Genomic DNA, 17986 nt, shown 5'->3' with positions numbered 1-17986 from the left:
TCACTTAGGTTGAGAAAAATTAAAAATAACAGAATTAGAGAGAAAAAAAGTCGCTTAGCCCCTTGGCCTGCATTGCAATTGGTTTTGACTTCTGTTCTAAAATATGTAAGATTAAGGACAAAAGTCAGCCCAAGGCCTTTTGATCTCATCATTTCCAAGGCCAAAGAAGGGCGGTGGAACCAGGTCCAAGTTGACAGAAGGAAGCAAGATCAGGAGGCACAAGGGATCCAATACTTAGCGGCGCCACGTGGTCCCTCAGGAACAGGAGAGAGGCAAAGGACGCCGGCTCCTGAGAGGCCCCCAAATCCAAATACATTCCCTCTGCCCATCCATCACCTGCAGCTTTAAAGGGCAAGGAGCACACCTCCCCTCCCGGATCTCCGGGAGGAGGTGGGGGTGGAAGTAAATATGTCTAGTTACTCGATTCATTCAGTGGTTAAATATTTATTTTGTGGGTGCCAGACACGGACCTAAGCGGTTTACGTCCCTAATTCTCACAATCATCCTGAGATCTGTGTTATTAATACCATACTTCCTTCTCTACAATGGGGAACCACAGGCGCCGAGAAAAGCAGCAATTTGCCCAGTAGGCGGCGGAATCAGAGCTGAGATCTCTAATTCCCGGGCTGTGGTTCCGGGGCCCCCAGCTCCGCCCGGGCGAGAAGTCCACCTGGGTCCCGAGCTCGCTCCCCGCGCCCCTCCCGCGGGCTCCACCAGGGGGCCGCCGCTCGCTCATCCCACCTGGAGACAGGAGCGCAGCAGGTGCGCTGGGGTCCCGGAGCCCCGCCCCGCGGCCCCCGAGCCCGGCGCCCTCCTCCAGGTGCCGGGCGCCCCGCAGCGGCCGGGCAAGACGCGCAGCCTCCGCCGGGAGGTCGGGAAGAGCTCGGGCGAAGAGGAGGAGCCAGGGACACCGAGCGGGTGGAGTCGGGAGCCCGAGAGCGGTGGTGGAGGCGGATTTCCTGGGCCCGAATCTCTGGGGCTACCATGGCGTTTGGGAAGAGTCACCGGGATCCTTATGCAACCTCCGTGGGCCTCCTCATAGGTAAAGAGGCGCGGGGGAAGACTCCTGGGCAGGCTTTGGGCAGCGGGGTACCCTTCCCATTTGACTCCCTTATCGGCCTGAGAAGGACGGAGTTGGTCCAAGTTGGAGGAAATCCTTCCCCTCCCCCTGCAACTTTCCTAAGGCATCCGCATTCCACCCGGCCCCTTGGAGACATTTCCTTATGGCTGACTCTTTCTACTATCGCCCCTCCTCAAAATCTACTTCCCTTTTAATGCCTCATGGGGAGTGGAACCGAACAGGTGAGCCACACATGGGATTCAGGTGTGGAGTGTTGCTGCAAAGGGAGGGCATAGTTCTCGGCCAGGGTAAGGTTATTCTAAAGTGCCTTCACTGGAGAGCACGTTATTGTTCTGTCCGGTGTACTGAGAAGGAAAAGAAGGGTCAAGGAGGTTAAGTGATGTGACCTCACAGTGAGAGGCAGGACTCTTCAAACCGGTTCTCTCTGGCGCCCAGCCCTCACGACCTGAGTTACTTTTTCTGGGTAAACAAAGAGAATGCATATACAGGAAGGGGAAGCAGAGGAGCCATCTGGGGTCACCAGAGGCCTCTCAAAACACTAGGGACCACGCAGGTACCTGCTTAGCTCATTCTCCTGTGGCTGTACTCTGAATACCGTATGCAGAAGCCCGTGACGTTTACCAGCGCCAGCTCCGTCCTTTTTTGTTGTCCTTGATGCCCCCTTTGGGAACCTGGGGTGGCATCAGGGCGTATTGATGCCAAGCAAAGCATGAGAATGTCAGGAACTCAGTGGGGGGAGGAAATTCCGAGAACCTGGTATGGTGAGGAGGCTCAGATTCGAAGCGTTTGGGTTACAGCCCAGTTATCTGCTGTGTGACATGGAACATACCACTTAACCTGAACCTTAGTTCCCACGTCTTTTATGAAAGGGTAAGAGTAACTCATTGAGGAGGAAATGCTTTCTAAACTGTTGCTGTCTATATCCCCATTGGGTATTAAAGTGAACCCTGAGTAGAAATGGATTCAGACTTCATCTTCACAGGCTGATTCTTTTTTTTTTTTTAATTTTCATTGGGGAATACTGAGGAACAGTGTGTTTTTCCAGGACCCATCCGCTCCAAGTCACGTCGCTTTGCTTTTTTGTTGTGGTTTTTTTTTTCAGTCCAGTTATGGAGGGCGCAGCTCACTGGCCCAGGTGGGAATCCAATCAGCAACATTGATGTTATGAGCACTGTGCTCTAACCAACTGAGCCAATCGGTGGCCCCGTGATTAATCCGCCCCATGATTAATTCTTGAATGTTGCAAACATTTACTGACTGCTAGCTATATGCCTGGACCTGGATGAAGCGAAGGTCACACCTGGTCTCAACCCTCAGGGAATATGCAATCTTGTAGGAAAGATGGACACAATTTTGTGTCTTATAGTACAGTCCCTTTACAATGCAAGACAAATGTGAAACACCCAAAACTTGTGCAAAGGGAGAAATTAACTGCCAGGGCTTTTGAAGGGTGAATAGGAGTTTACTAGGAAGATGGGAACGTGGGAGGAAATGCATGGAATGAAGAGCAAGGACTCTGGCAGAAGGAATAATACTAGTACATACCTAAACAACACAGGTTTGGTTAGCTTTGTCCATTGAATGCCAAATTCAAATAGTTCTTTTTCTACATGGGAAGCAGTGTCCCCAACCAAATCTGTATTCTCCGTTATCCTTTTTAATGTTCTTTTCATTCCCCCTAGGACCTAGTATTTTCATGCTGAGGAATCTTCTTGTGGGAAAGATGTTAAGCTCATTCAGGTTGAGTGTTCTGCTACCCTTCCCAGACAGCATTTTGTATTCTCAAGAGGGAAAAATACCTGATTGTTAAATGATGGCGTTGTAGGTACAGGAGCTGCCTGGTGCAACTTTGGTTCGTACAGGTGCTGAGGGTGACCTTGCTCAACTGCTAAAGGACACAGTTTTAGGAGTTCTGATCTCTTTTTTTTTTTCTCAGCATCTGCCTCCCCCAGGAGAATAAATGATTTTAAAATGTAATCAGTAATGTTGTAAAGATGTTGTAGGGTATCCGATGGACACTTGTATTGTTAGGGAGACCACCTCAGGGAAGATGTAGATGCCTGATCACTGCACTGTACATCTGAAGCTGAAGCTGAACAATAATGAATGTCAACTACAAGTTTGTGTGTATATATATATATACATACATATATATATATATATATATATATATATACACACACACACACATATATATTTACAAAAAGCGGAGTACAGCATTAGGAACAGAGACAGTGGAAATGTAATGGCTCTGTGCGATGTCAGAGGGATAGTGGATGGGGGGAGGGGGGTTGACACTGTGAGGGATATAAATGATAAACATCTAACTATTTGTTTTGTGCACCTGAAACTAATAAAAAATAAATTAATTAAATAAAATTCTAAAACTGGCATGAAACAACTTAGATTTGAATGCTAGTTGTACCTTGTACCGGTTATGTAGCCTTGCATACTTTCCTTATCATGTCTGAACTTCTGTTCCATTATCTCCAACAGCGGGTTAAATGAAATTACATAAGATAAAATACTTAGCACTGTGCACTTCACCTTCTAGGTGGCTAGTCAATATGTATCTGTCCGTCTCTGAAAAGCAGGCAGGCAGATGGAGCTTTAGTCAACCTGTCCCATGTCCTAGCCTTGCAGCCAGGTGTTGTGCCTGCAGTCTTTGTTAATGGGTCACTCATTACTGTCGCTACAACAGCACTGTGAACTTGGGTTCTGATTGATTCCTGAATTACTGAGGATTTCTCAGAGAGAAAAAATCTCTTTGCCCTTTGGTAATATAAACTTAATGGTACTTGCTAGCAAACTCCAGGCAGATTATTTCAGGAAGACCAGACATTTTTTATTCAGTTGCAGTTCAGAGTCAACACAAGCAATTTTTCTTTGCAGAAAAGGCTACATTTGCTGGAGTTCAGACTGAAGATTGGGGCCAGTTCATGCACATTTGTGACATAATTAACACTGCCAATGATGGGTGAGTACAGTGTGTGGTTCTTGCATTTGCCTCTGATCAGAAGCATCTTGCAAACTCTAGTTTTCTTGCTGAACGAGTGCTTTCATCACCCCTTAGGTACCTGCTGCCTTTTGAATACATGTCAGGTTGACATATTAAAAGAGCTGCTTGTTTCAGCATGTGGAATGTCTGGGAATCCATTATAATTTTTCTCTTTATCCTTTTCTGTAGTTTCAAATTTGATCTCTGAGATTCAAATTCCTTGTTCTTTAAGAGATTTTTTTTTTTTTTAAGAGAGATTATTTTCTTCTTTAGGAATTCCCCCTGCTCTGATTGCTGATATTTTATGTTTCTGTAGCTGAAAAATATTAACAAAAAGCTAGTGGACTCCTGGGAAGTTGTCATTATTGTAACCAAGAAATAATCTAGCAATTTTTTTTCTCTCTCTGTCACAAGACAATTTTTTTTCCTTAATGCCAGCTTGCCCATGTTCATGCTGTGTTTTTAAATGACATGCAATCTTTTGCTATACTTGTAAACTTTAAAGAATTGTTTTTTAAAAAAATTGTTTAGAAGGCCAACTATTGTGAATTTAGTCTAAATTACAGATTGTTTATAAGGGATACAATTCTGCATTTTACTGTGCTTATTAAAGTGATAACTGATAGAAAAAGATTTAGTGTAGTTATGTTGATGAAGAAAACATTACACTTTATTACTATCAGTGGAAAGTGCTTATGGTTAGTATTTTAAAGTGTTTATGCTTTATGTAATCTTGTTTATCATATTTGGTTCCTTTGTGAACCATTTCTTCACTGATAATACTAATTTCTTCACTGATAATACAAAATGGGAATCACAAAGAAATTTTTTTTTTCCTTCTAAAACAATATCTTTATTTTTTTAAACTTTTACAGGAGTTCAATTCTAGATTTTATATAGGATTTTTTTTAGAAATATAGATATCTGTGTAATGTACTTTATGAACCATGTAAGTATATGTAATCTTATGTCATTATTATCATATAAAAATGCACCTATGCAAACATAACAATTTGAAGGTAATATGTAAAAAGGACTGGTATCTTTTTTCAGTTTCATTGAGATATAATTGACATACGGCATTGTCTAAGTTCAAATGTACAGCATGATGACTTGATATATACATATATATATGTATATACATATATATACATATATATATGTGTATATATATATATATATATACACATATATATATTGCAAAATGATTACCACAATAAGTTTAGTTAACAGCCCTCACCTCATAGTTACAAAAATGTTTTTCCTTGTGATGAGAATTTTTGCTGTTTACTCTCTTAGCAACTTTCAGATACACCATACAGCAGTGTTAACTGTCCTCATCATGTTGTAGATTACATCCCCATTACTTGTTTATCTTATCACTGGAAGTTTGTACCTTTTGACCATGTCAAAGTAAATTTGACCCTCTACTTAATACTACATACACAGTTCTGCCTTTTGTAATATAAAATTGTAGCATATCAGAAGCCGACCTAGTTAGTAGTGATTCCTTCTACATCCCCATGCCTAGAGGGTGCTCAGGAAATACAAATAGTCTTAATCAAAATGGGTAACCTCCATTCTTTTGGAAATTACATTTCCTGTAAACGGGTTGTGTGCATTGATAGAGGGACATGGGTGTATTTCACAAAATGTAGTGCTTTCTAGGTAATACTCATATATAAATTTGTGTGTGTGTGTAACTGGTTAAAATTTAATTTTAAATAAACATTTTTTTTCAAAATACATTTCCATGACTGATGCATGACTCACAGAAGAAATTTATAAAATACAGATAAACATAAGAAGATAAAAATCCACAAATGCCTTCACCACCCAACAAAAACGATAGTTAACTTTTTGATGTATTGATTCATAGCCCACTTCTTTGGCTATTAACAGGTAATGAACCGTTTTTGCATGCCATTATTATTCCATTTAATAAGACATTTTGAAAAGCCACAGAATCATTCTTAATAGGGATTACCACAAGTTATCTATTCGATCCCATATTATTGGATATTTAGGTCTCTGGTTTTTATTGTAAACAGTGCTGTAGTAAATATTTAATTCTAACAAGGAAGTAGGTACTGTTGTCTACCTAGGTGTATGAGTAAACACGTGTGAAAAGGTAAGTATCACCCAGGGTCACACAGCAGAACCAAAGTCTGGGTCTTCTTAGCCATTCCTCTTTCTACAATGCATATTGCTTTTCAGAGACTGCTTGTTTTCAGCTATGTCTAAATTGATCATGTCACTGTATTTACTGCTGTAGGCCAAAAGATGCAGTAAAAGCTTTGAAGAAAAGGATTTCCAAAAACTACAACCATAAAGAAATCGAACTGACCTTGTCAGTAAGTACCTCCACGTTATAGTTAAGGCTGTAGGATTTCTCAAACTATTGTAACGTTTTTGATTCTAGGTAAGAAACATAAATATTCTGAGATAACAGGTTAGCAAAAAGTCATTTACAATATGAATTAAAACTCTTTATTGAGAATTGCAGAATTAAGAGAGTTTAGTTGATGGTAATAGCATTTAATTTTGTGGAAAGAGTGTTCTTGGAAAACGCGTTTTTCCTGGTCAGAATATAGGACCTGGTGGTTAAACTAAGTGTAAATACTGAGCTGATCAAGAAGTGTGTGTCAATGTTCCACACCAGGAGAACTGAAGTCTTGAAAAATGCCTCCCTTTTAGCTTTGTGGTACCCTTGAACACCTTTGTAGAATGCTGACGTGCTCGCAGCTCATTTAAGTTTCAACCAAGTTCTGCTGCTTAGTATATTTTGGAGAAAATTCTTTGTTAATTTAAGCAATGCTCTGTGCCATATTGTCTGCAAATTGGGTATGGACACTTACTTGATCTGTTACCTTTTCCTCCATCCTCGGCCATATGACCTCTTCATTCACTTTGGTGAGTTTCCCTTTGTACTTTGATGTGTTTTGCAAGGCCTGCCTGCTGCCTGAGAGTGAGCTGTGTGGCTTTCTAATTTCTGATTTCTTCTGCATGCCTTTGGATCTCCACCAGCCCCAGGCCACGCATGGTTATGGCACTAATCAGCCAGCATCACACTGCTCTTTGAGGCTTTGGGAGTGTTTATCCCGAGGGCCATGGGGCAGAAGGGAGCACAGCTTCTGTGTCCTAGTTTGCCCCGGAAGAAAATTTCTCACATCTTGCTTACATGGAGAGTAACTGAATGAGAAGAAATGAATGGAACAGTCTTAAGGATGCCATCACTGAAGAAGTCCTTCAAGTTGGGATCTGAATATAGTTTATAGGCGTTTTCCTCCTTCACCTTTTTTTTGACCTCTCCCCTATCCTTTACGCATAGCAGCCATCCATGGAGGTCACGAATAGAAGGAACTCTGGAGAGAGGAGTAAGACACTTAAGTAGAGCTATCATAAAAATGGGTGGGTGATGGAAATAATCCTTTGCCTGACACCTGATGGATCCTCTCTACCCTGTGAAGTAGTTGTATCCTTAACTCCCTTCATACGTGAAGAAACTGAGACTAGTAAGATTGTGATTTTTTTCCCCTCCAAGATTTAAGTGGTCTAGGCAAGATATCAACCAAGTCCTCAGCTTATAAATCCCATGCCCTTGCCCCATACCACCTTGCTTCTCAGAAGGAATTAAGCCCCTTGCTGTGTTTCATTTGTGTCTTCATTTCCTTCATGCATGGCTCAGGACCCATGTGTTGACTGAATTAATGCTTTAGTGGGGGGTCCCCCATCCTACCTCTCCTAGTATCCAGGAAGACACAAGAGCTAATGGAAGGTGCTATAGAATTGGGGTAGAAATGCAGCTGTGGGATGAAGTGGATCTGGGATATCTTAAAGCTGTCAAGGGTTAGGAGAATTGAGTAAAGAAGATAAAGGCAGAGGATGAATTTATGCCACTTTGTCTATGTCAGCACGTGGTACTATTTCACCTTCTTAAAGTTGATTCTCTAGAGTGAGTTTGGCTCTTTCTCTTGTACCCAGCCTACTTGACATTTCTGTGGTTGATGCTTATCCCTAGCCATGTCTTCTCCAACATGGTTCTTTCCTTGTGAGCGTGCACCAGGACCCTTCTCTGAGGAAGCTCCGTTATTGTAGAGTGTTGTTTCTTGGGGCCCACCATTTCTCCTTGCGTTCCCACCTTTTCTTCTCTTCGGGTAGTCTGATCTCTCAAGCCTTACTATCAGCCAGCTGCCTGTTCTCATTACCTGTTCCACCTCAAGTAACTGTACACCCTCTACCTTGTGATTTCCATACCAGTACATGAGAACAAGTGAATCTAAAACCTGTGCTAAAAGAAGGGTGTGAGTTGCAGATTGGGGGATCAGAATAGCCCCTCATTGTTAGGGTCAGATTTCACGGAGGTGCCTACTTTGACTCTTGATAGCTTCATGCAGATTTCCCCAAGTTGTGTACTTAGTGGCCCAATGACCTCACCTACTCATTGTATTGCCCAGGTATGTTTAAGGCCTCAGAATTGGCTTTAATGTTAGGTTAAGCCAGACTTGATAATGAGGGAAATGAGTCGCAGAAAGCATTCTCTAGTGTCTGTCCAAGACAATTATATGTTTACCAATAAACTCTTTAAAAATGAATCCCCATATGTGACATTTCCATTTTATTACTCCGAAGTGATGAGAGCCTGTCAAAGTCAGTTATACATGATCTTTGTATCATCCGTCGTTTGGCTTCTCCATGGACTTGTTAGCCTTGATTAAGTTTTTGATGGGATCTGACTAGACTATGATTTCTGCCGTCAGTTAGTGGAGTAGTTTTGTCAAGAAGCCAGTGGTTTTGTTATTTTAAAAGCATTTTGTTACCAGATTTGATAACTCTGAGAAAGATACTGTTATTGACCAATGGAAAGTGGTTGAACAGGTTCCTGGGAATCAATTAATTAATAGGCCTTCATGGAGCATTCTCTAGGCGATGAGCTAGGGGGGCTTCAGAATTAGTGTAAAATGCATTTATTTTTTCAGGAGCTTGTTGTAGAGTGAGCTCAGCCCCCAGGGTGGCCGGACCTTGGAGCTGAAGTTCTGGATGGCCCCAAAGCCTGGTTTACTGTGTTTGGTTTAGAAATTTACTACGAGAAATAAAATTACCAAATAGCTCTTTTTCTTCCAGCTTTCTGAAAAGAATACTTACATCAGCTACTCAATTCATTCTCTCCTGATACGGAATTGCCCATGGAAGCAGATGATTAAAATAGTTACCAAGCTCTTCATATACGTTATATTTCATTTAAGCCTTACGAGAAGTCTCCAGGGGGGGAGGTGTTGTGCTTGTTTTGCAGGTGAGGAGACTGAAGGATAAGTGATTTGCCTGATCAAGCTCAAAAGACCAGTGAAGCCCCAAGTCGGGTACACGTCTTAGTTTCTCTTGTTCTCTTGACTCCTAGGTTCTCTCTCCTGCCTGGGATTATGGTTTCTTGGTTGTCCTATTTCCAAAGAATAGGTAATTTAAACACAATCTTAACATGTAAATTGTAACAAAGCCCAATTTCAAAACGTGTAAAAGCAACATATTTAATTTTTCCAACTTGCCACAATAGATTTGATTGCTTAATTAAGTGGGCTGGGGGTGAGGTCCTGGTGACATAATGGAAGAGGTGATGTACAAGTAATTGGTCCTAAAATTCTAGATCCCAATAGGAAAACACGAAGGGCAGGATTTGTGATCTCCAGGTGTTAACGTGCTCAGTGTTGCATGTTGACTCTGATTTTGTACAGGTAACCTGGGAATGTTACCTGTTATAAAATGTTGGTGCTCCAACGATGACAATTGGTTTGTGGTATACTGAGCAAGAAATTCTCCATTCATTTTATAATTAAGGAAAGTGAGGCTTGGAGGCTCCATTACCTTAGATTCCATAACCACTTGGATGAAGTATTTCTCTCGATTCCCATTGAACTAGAGGCATTCCTCTCAGCATTTCACTTAATCAAAACTCATAATAATGCGTAAGCACGAAGTCATTTGTTATTTACCTTTTCAACTTGTCTTTCTCTAAGTCATTAACATAGATTCATCTTAGTATGTTTTGGGTTTTGCTTTTATTTTCCTTTGCCTTAAATGTTGTCCCTGTTTGACCCAGCCGCCTCTGGATTTTCTGATTGCCTTCTTAGCCACCTTGCCCTTAAAACTATAGCCCTTAGACTTTCTTGTTTGCGTTGCCATTACAGGGACTGAATACAGAGTGTGAGGAAAAGCAGTTTCCAGGGCTTCTTTTCTGTAGGGATGATGATGCTTATCCTGGTCACATTATGGTTTCTGTGACTTCTCTAACCCAAGAGATAGTAGCAAGGACACGAGCGATTTAATTTGGTTTTTAGATTACTTTTAGAAATCCACTTTCAGCATGCAGTTCTTCAGTACCAACTAATTCTTAGCCTGACTTCAGCTCATGTTTCTTTATTGAAAATGTTCCCCGCCCCTGCCCCCAAGGCCACTAATGACCCCACTAATCAACAAACCTAGCTGAGTGTTTCTAGTCCCTGTTCTTAACTGACACACCCTCTTCCTGAAGACTCTGCCCTTTTTTGACTTGACCTACACTTTGTTCTCTTTGTTTTATGCTTCAGTTTCTGTTAGTTGCTCCTGGATTGCCCTTACTGAGTTTTCTCCCGGTCTAACAGGTGAACCCCCTTATTGCAGCCATTTCTCCTCTCTGCTCATCATAGGTGCCTTGATAACTCTCTCCTGGCCTAACACTTTCCTCAACGGTGGCTGTGCGTGTACAGCTGTCAGCTAAGCATCTCTACTTGAATGTCCCACCATCCATTTTGTCTTAGTCATCGTGGACTGTTGTAACAAAAACACCGTAGACTGGGGGCTTCCACAACAGATCATTATTTTGCACAGTTCTGGAGGCTATGAAGCCCGAAGTCAAGGTGCTGGCAGACCCAGTGTCTGTGGAGAGCCACATTCTGGCTTGTAAGTGGTCATCTCGTTTTATCCTCAGTGTGGCCGAGAGGGTGATCATCTCTTTAGCCCCTTTTTATATGGCCACTAATCTCATTCATGAGGGCTCTACCCTCATTATGTAATTACATCTCAAAGGCCCCACCTCCATATACCATGACATTAGGGATTAGGGGCTTCAACATGTGAATTTGGGAGAGACACAAACTTTCAGTCCCTGGTACTTTTAAACTCAAAATATCTAAATTTCAACCCATCCTTTTTACCCTAGACCAATCATACCACCCCACCCCATCCACTTCTAAATTTCCTTCCCAGCTGCCATCAGTCTCATGCAGAATGATAGCCAGTTAACTTTCAGTCATCTTTTTTTTTTTTTTGACCAACAGCCAGTTGTTGAAAATTCTTCCTTCATAATTCTCATGTCATTCCCTTCCTGGCACCCACATCACCCTAGTTTAGGCCTTTCTGCATCAGGCCTTACTAGTAGGTCCCTAACTGGATTTCTCCCTCATTCCAGGTTCTTTCACCCTCCAATTCCCTTTGTAGAGCACTGCTTGAAAACCTTTCCTGAGCCTTACTTTCCACCATTAACCTTTCTCTCCAGTTCAGGATAGAGGGAGGTTTGATGATGACAGACTAATCAGAACACTTAAGTGGTTCTTAGTGCAATGCCCATATTCTTTCACTGCCACACAAATATCCCCACCGTCTGCATGATTCCCCTCCAGACTTGATTTATCCTACCTCCTCAGGGTCCCCACTTTGCCTCATAAAGAAGCCTCTACAGACCGAAGTGCTTATTTTCCTCCTCACAATTCTTGTGCCTTGTCACCTGTATATATATTTTTAATATCATTTACCTGTCTGGAATATAGCTCTGCACTCATTTGTACTTTCCTTAACTATGTTTCAGAGCCCAGTTTAGAACCAGCCTTTTCCAAAGTCTAAGACCACCAGGCCCTACATTATCACATCTGTCTATAAAGGTCTGTAACTTAGGGTAATTATCATTCAGGCCAGGACATGTTTGACAGTGAAAGGGACAATCATTAATAAAGCCAGGACGACAGGACTCGACCAGGACTTCCCTGGAAAAATTGGAACAAATGTGACCCCGTCTGTAGCCCATGGGTTTTGTTTACACGTCCCACTTGTTACCTATATTACTATTAATGCTCATAGAATCGTGTCCCGACTCCCCAGGGCGTCTGTCCTCTAAGCAGGGACATTGTACTTCCTCACATTCCCAGAACCTAACATTTTGCTTTGTTGTAGTAGATACTCAGTTCTGCTTGTTAATTAGAATGCTGGTGGAAATCGTTCCTTAGCAGTTTGTGTTTTATATTTCAGAGGTGGCTTTGCCAAAGAAATGTAATGTTTAACTTTTCTCTCTAATTTAGCTTATTGACATGTGCATGCAGAACTGTGGTCCAAGTTTCCAGTCTCTGATTGTGAAGAAGGAATTTGTTAAAGAGTGTCTAGTTAAGCTGCTGAGTCCCAGATACAACTTGCCATTAGACATTCAGAACAGAATCTTGAATTTCGTTAAGGTGAGTCTGTTGTACGCCTTGTGGGAGGGTAAACTTCTAAAATTTGAGGTTTAATTACATGCCCGTTGGTTTAGTGGTCCTTTACAAACCTATGATTGAGCCAGATAGCATTTTACCCTTCTACTTTTGTGTAATAATAATTTTTTGGCATTGGGTGGTGCCCTTTTTCTGAAGAATTTGTAGTCATTTTTCCTACCCCACTATTAGTTTTTGTTTTATTCATGTCAGGTAGGAAAATGAGTGACGTGTACATTCATTTTGCAGGTATGAAAGCTATGTTCTGGAGTCCATAACTGAGTATTTTCAAAGTTACCTGGCAAAAGAGCTACTGATGCTATTTAAGAATATGTCTATTAGTTCTGGATTTCGTACAGGCATCAACAGTAGTGTCTATTCCAGGGTTTCATTAAAATGTTGAGGCGTGGGAGTCTGACGATTAAAAATATTTTATATTATTTTTCCAGTCTCTGAAAATGTACATTTTGTCCTTGGCATTCAAAAGTAGCTTTCTTTCTGTGTGAGCCACATGATTGTCAGTCTCTCATTTTCTGTCCCCAGTGTGAGAACTGTGTTTTGTTTTTGCTGCTGCTTTCAGACTTGGTCACAAGGTTTTCCAGGAGGCGTGGATGTAAGTGAAGTGAGAGAAGTGTACCTTGACCTGCTTAAAAAAGGTGTTCAGTTTCCTCCCTCAGATGCAGAGGCTGAAACAGCAGAACAAGAGGTAAGAGGTCGTTCTTTGACTCATGTAGAGTAAGATAGTATATTACATGGGTGTATTCTCATCAGAAGGGACAACCCTAGCGCTATACTGCTTAACCAAGAGATGAATTAGTTATTAGAAGGATATTGTAGTATCTGATAGAATAACCGAGCCACTAAAAGATTGGTGTTAGCTGGATCACTGGGACAACAGTGAAGCCAGCACTCACGCCATATTCCTTATCTACTTCTGTGTGACCATCAGCTTCATTCCTCTCTCTTACTGCAGACTAGCTTTTTCCACATAGTGGATAACCGCTCCCAATTGTTCATGTGATACCTTTAGCTTTTTCAGATTCCGATCCAAGTCAAAAAACCCGGGAGAGGGGACTCCCTGAACTGACTGGGGTCAGTTTCCTATTTCTGCCCCAATCAACTGAAGTCTAAGAACACGATGGCTCCAAATAGAAATCGTGTGGCTAAGGAGAGGGCCGCTTTCAAAAGCAAGGATTGTTGCCTAGACAAGGGTCTTTACCTTCGGTAGTCTTATCCTTGTTTATTATTAAACTGTGCCCGTGGGACCGTTTCTAGATGTTCCCATGTATTCTCATCTTTGGAAATAACTTTCAGCGTTTTAAAGTGTAGCACTTTGAATGGCTGATTGTAATTTACCTCCTAAGTTTCTACAAAGATAAGAAAACAGTAGAACTACTGTTTCCTTCTGTAGATTGCTGAGTCCTGCCGTGGTGAAATAAGCAAGTCTTCCGGTGTATACCAGAAGACTGATCTTCATGGAGGCTTTGTCCTGAGGGCTAATTCTTTTACTTGTGCAGGCTGTTCCTGGCCATTAGCCTTCTGCCCCATCCTTTTATCTGCCCTTGAACCTGCTTACTATGCCCCTTTTGTTCTTCCATGCGCAGTGTAGTATAGCAGTGGCCTCGAACCTTGCTACTCAAAGTATGATTTAGGGTATAATCTGGGAGTGCGTTAGGTATATTTAACCTTAGATTAAATCAGAATCTTATTTTTACAAGATTTCTCGATAATTTCTTTCCACCCTAAGGTCGAGAAGCACTGGTCTCGAGCCCTGTGCTTGGGCCCTCCTCCCAAGGGTTATAAATGAGGCATTGAGTCAGGGAGGTGTTCACTGGTGGAAAAGGAGATATCTTGACAGCTGTGGCTTAAAAAGACTGGACATGAATTGATTTACCATTTGTTTTTAACAACCCCAAAAGAGGACAGCAGTACTCTGGCAGTTTATCTTGCAGATCCCTGGTAAAAACTAAGCATTTTATTAAATATTAATTCAGTTAATAATCATAATGGCCACCTTTTATTGAATACTTACTCTATTTTGGGCACACCGTTTACTTAGTACTCTTCTCAACATGCTGTACAGGTTGCACACGTAATGATTTTGTATATACTCTGGGCTAATACCCTATAACCTAGACTTCAGTTAAGAGAAAGCAATTGAGTCATCGGAATAGAAAAACGGGGTTTGGGGTGGTTACGTTAATTCAGATAATAATCATTACACATCGCATTGATAGACTGCGCAGGTCTCATCGAATCCACCAACATCTGTTCCTACTGCACCAGCTCTTCCTTCTGTCATTGTTCCCAAGCACATGACTATTACATTGGAGCCAGAACAGGTAACAACAGCAACAACTGTATTTTATTTTTGACTTTTTCTAAGTTCTAAGCAGTTACTTCATAAAGTTTGTTTATTCTTCTTAATATTATGAGGTGGGCACCCATGAACAACCCTCGTTTTGCAGAGGAGAGGGCTGGAGCTATGTGACTTTCACGGTTCAGTTCTAAGTGGACTTAATCCCGTGAATTCTGGCTGGTCCCGATGTCCAGGCTCTTAACAGTTGTGCTTTTGTGTCTTTGTGGAGGTTGGGCTGTGGGATGGATCTTGTGTCAACCAGCTGATCCCTATTGCTCCTGAAAGGACTGTCTATATACCATTTCAGAAACCTCAGTGAGTGGTAGCTAGCCTTATTGCTTGTCTTAATTATGTCAACTGAATTACATGGACTAGTTTGTCTATATCTGTTTATCAGAGGTCCAGATGAGCCATTATTATATGAAGTTCATTTCTGTTCTGCTCTTAGGGAACTATCATTGAGGAGTTTGTAGTATTTATTATTCAGCGTTCTATAAAAATCCATGTGATTAGTTTCCCAGAATTTAATCCCAGAAAAGAAAACAAAAGTGTTTCTGTCTTGATTGTTCCTTCTCCAGGGAAACTGTAATACCTTCATTTTTTTGTTTTCTTCTTTCCCCAGTGGTTGCCAAGAAACCCAGACTGACATTTTCCAATTTATCCTGGTTCCTTGTGCGGTCACCTTGGCCCTTCTCCATATTGGTTCTAATCTGATTTTTTCCCCCTTTACTTTTTAACATTCCTAAAGCATATAAGAGATCTTAAGTCTCGTTAGGTGACAGATTATACATTTGTAAAACATATACATACATTGATATGAATTTAAATATAAATTTTGAAAATATGAAATTCTACAAAAGCGTTTTGTCTTCCCGCAAATGGCCCCCGAGAGAAGAAAACAACGTAGCCATTCTTTATGTGTCACACGTACTGACTGGTGACTGACTGTGTTGCTTCCTACAGATTGGAAAATTGCACAGTGAGTTGGACATGGTGAAGATGAATGTGAAAGTGATGTCTAACATATTGATAGAGAACATTCCTGGAGCTGAAGACCCTGATGACATAGAGCTTCTGGAGGTGAAGTATGATTTCAGGGATAAGCAAAGTGTCTCTAAATAGTATTCTCTAAACTTAGAGCCTTGGAAGTGGAAGCCACCCTCACATTGTCTAGTCCATCCTCTTGCGTCATCTGTTGATTTCTAAACTTAACAAAAAGATGCAGGGATGTACTCTCCTTGCCTTCATGCAACAGATAGTTTACCGTCATTGAATCATTTATAGCCTGGGTCATATACAATGTCTTATTAGTCTCTAATTGTTTGAAATGTGTAAAAGTTGCCTCATTGTTTGAATGGTTGCCCATTGAATGAATAGCCATCCATTCAACAAACATTGAGTAATTACAGTGTGGTAAAGGATATAGAAATGAGGAAGTTCTCCGAGGCCTCAAGGAACTTATGTCTAGCCAGTGAGATTGTTTTGTGAAAAACAGTTTAATAAAGTGTTGTAGATGCTATGATAGAAATGTGTTTATCATACAGTGGGATCAGGGAGAAAGGTGAGGGTTTTTGGAAAGGTTTAGGTGAGGGTTGTACTCAGGCTGGAAAAAAAGTGGACAGTGCATTGGGACTTGTATCAGCAGGTGAGGAAAACCATGAGCAGTTTATTATTATTGGAGCGATGGCCCTACCAGACCTTTGCTATGTCTGTACGTCCATGCATTTTACTTTCTCCAGTGGTTTGTTCTAACTATAATTTCAGATTTGAAGACACATTTTAACATACTAATTTTGGAAGCAGTTAGGAAAAAATCAGTTTCTAAGCCTTCTTTCCCAAATAAGTTAAGAACCTTTATCTGTTCTTACTTTTCTCAGATTCCCACTCCATTTCCCCTGTTGGTGTTATCTTTCCTTTAACTTCTCAGATTGTTAGTCAATAACATTTTTCATGATCAGTGATTATTTGGGAAATAAGTTGCAAAGATTTCCTGGCTTAACATTGCTTCTTGTGTCTTACTGCTATCTCCTTGAAATATTACTAGTGGTAAACTTTGAGGATTTGCATGTCCAAAAATGTTTCTTTGCTGCCATGTTAATTGCAAGTAGTTTGGCTGGATAACCGAATTTTAGGTACACAATTTCTTAAGTCCTCTGAAGATACTGCTGCATTGTTCTCTTACATCTAATGATGCTGATGAGAATTATATTACTGATTCTTGCACATTTGTTTTATCATCTGCCTTTGTTTTTTCCTGGTTGCATTTGAGATTTCTCTTTACCACAACATTTGTGAAATTTCACTATACTGTGATTGGGGATACTTGTACATATATGTGCATATGTGTACTTTCCCTTCGTACGTAGGAAGTACTTGATAGGCCTGTTTGCCTGTCGGCTTATAGTATTTCAATTCTGGGGAATTTGTCAGCTCTTGCTTGAAATGTTTCTTTTCTACTGTCTTTCTATTTTCTCATGGAACTTTTATTAGATGATGAAACTTCCAGTTATATTTTTCTTATCTTTTAACATTTTTTATACTTTGCATCTCTGCATTTTTTTTTGTGCTATGGAGACACTTTTGTAGGAAAGTGTCTCCATTTCAATATATTATTTCTCTGAAAGTTGCACATCAGGTCATCTATTTAGCCCTTTTAATGAATGTTTTATTTCAACAGTTTTTATTTTTTTTATTTTAATGATCTATTTGGATTTTTATAATGGTTCTTTTTTTCCATGGATGTACTTTCCCCTTTTATCTTTCTAAGGATAGTATTATTCTTAAAGTTGCTTTTCCATTTTCTCTATAGATTCTCCTTCCTTGAGTGCAAATTCTTTAATGAAGACATTACCTCTTTCATTTGCATTTCTCAAGTACCTGGCTGGGTTGCTGATTGTGAGTTCATTTTTGTGTGAGTTTCCCTAGCAGCTGGTCTGCATTCGCTATGACTCTGGTCATCCATGCCGAGGGGAAGACAGTTGCTCCAGCTTGTGTTTGCTGTTATTTTTTTTCAGAGTATGCAGAATTGGCATGGGCTGATGCTGAGTGAGATATTTTGG

The 17986-nt window shown here is 40.8% G+C and overlaps 1 protein-coding gene across 6 annotated transcripts in view; it reads left to right on the top strand.

The window, feature by feature from the left end:
• The first annotated feature begins 595 nt into the window (after window positions 1-595).
• Window positions 596-17986, top strand: part of TOM1L1 (target of myb1 like 1 membrane trafficking protein) — a 47119-nt gene continuing 29728 nt past the window's right edge. For 2 of the 6 annotated variants that reach the window (XM_081027857.1, XM_081027858.1), the window contains exons 1-7: window positions 596-1042; window positions 3974-4058; window positions 6355-6433; window positions 12404-12553; window positions 13149-13274; window positions 14806-14910; window positions 15891-16007. In XM_081027857.1, coding sequence (XP_080883983.1) covers window positions 985-1042; window positions 3974-4058; window positions 6355-6433; window positions 12404-12553; window positions 13149-13274; window positions 14806-14910; window positions 15891-16007 — 720 coding nt within the window. In that variant the 5' untranslated portion in view covers window positions 596-984. Of the gene's footprint in view, window positions 1043-3973; window positions 4059-6354; window positions 6434-9477; window positions 9534-9937; window positions 10040-12403; window positions 12554-13148; window positions 13275-14805; window positions 14911-15890; window positions 16008-17986 lie in introns of those variants that run through there. The other 4 variants (XM_081027861.1, XR_013991883.1, XM_081027860.1 and 1 more) reach the window with 4 other exon arrangements.

Source organism: Rhinolophus hipposideros (genome assembly GCF_964194185.1).
Source record: "Rhinolophus hipposideros genome assembly, chromosome: 20".
Classification (NCBI taxonomy): domain Eukaryota; kingdom Metazoa; phylum Chordata; class Mammalia; order Chiroptera; family Rhinolophidae; genus Rhinolophus; species Rhinolophus hipposideros.
This window is presented reverse-complemented; position numbering and strand designations above follow the sequence as displayed.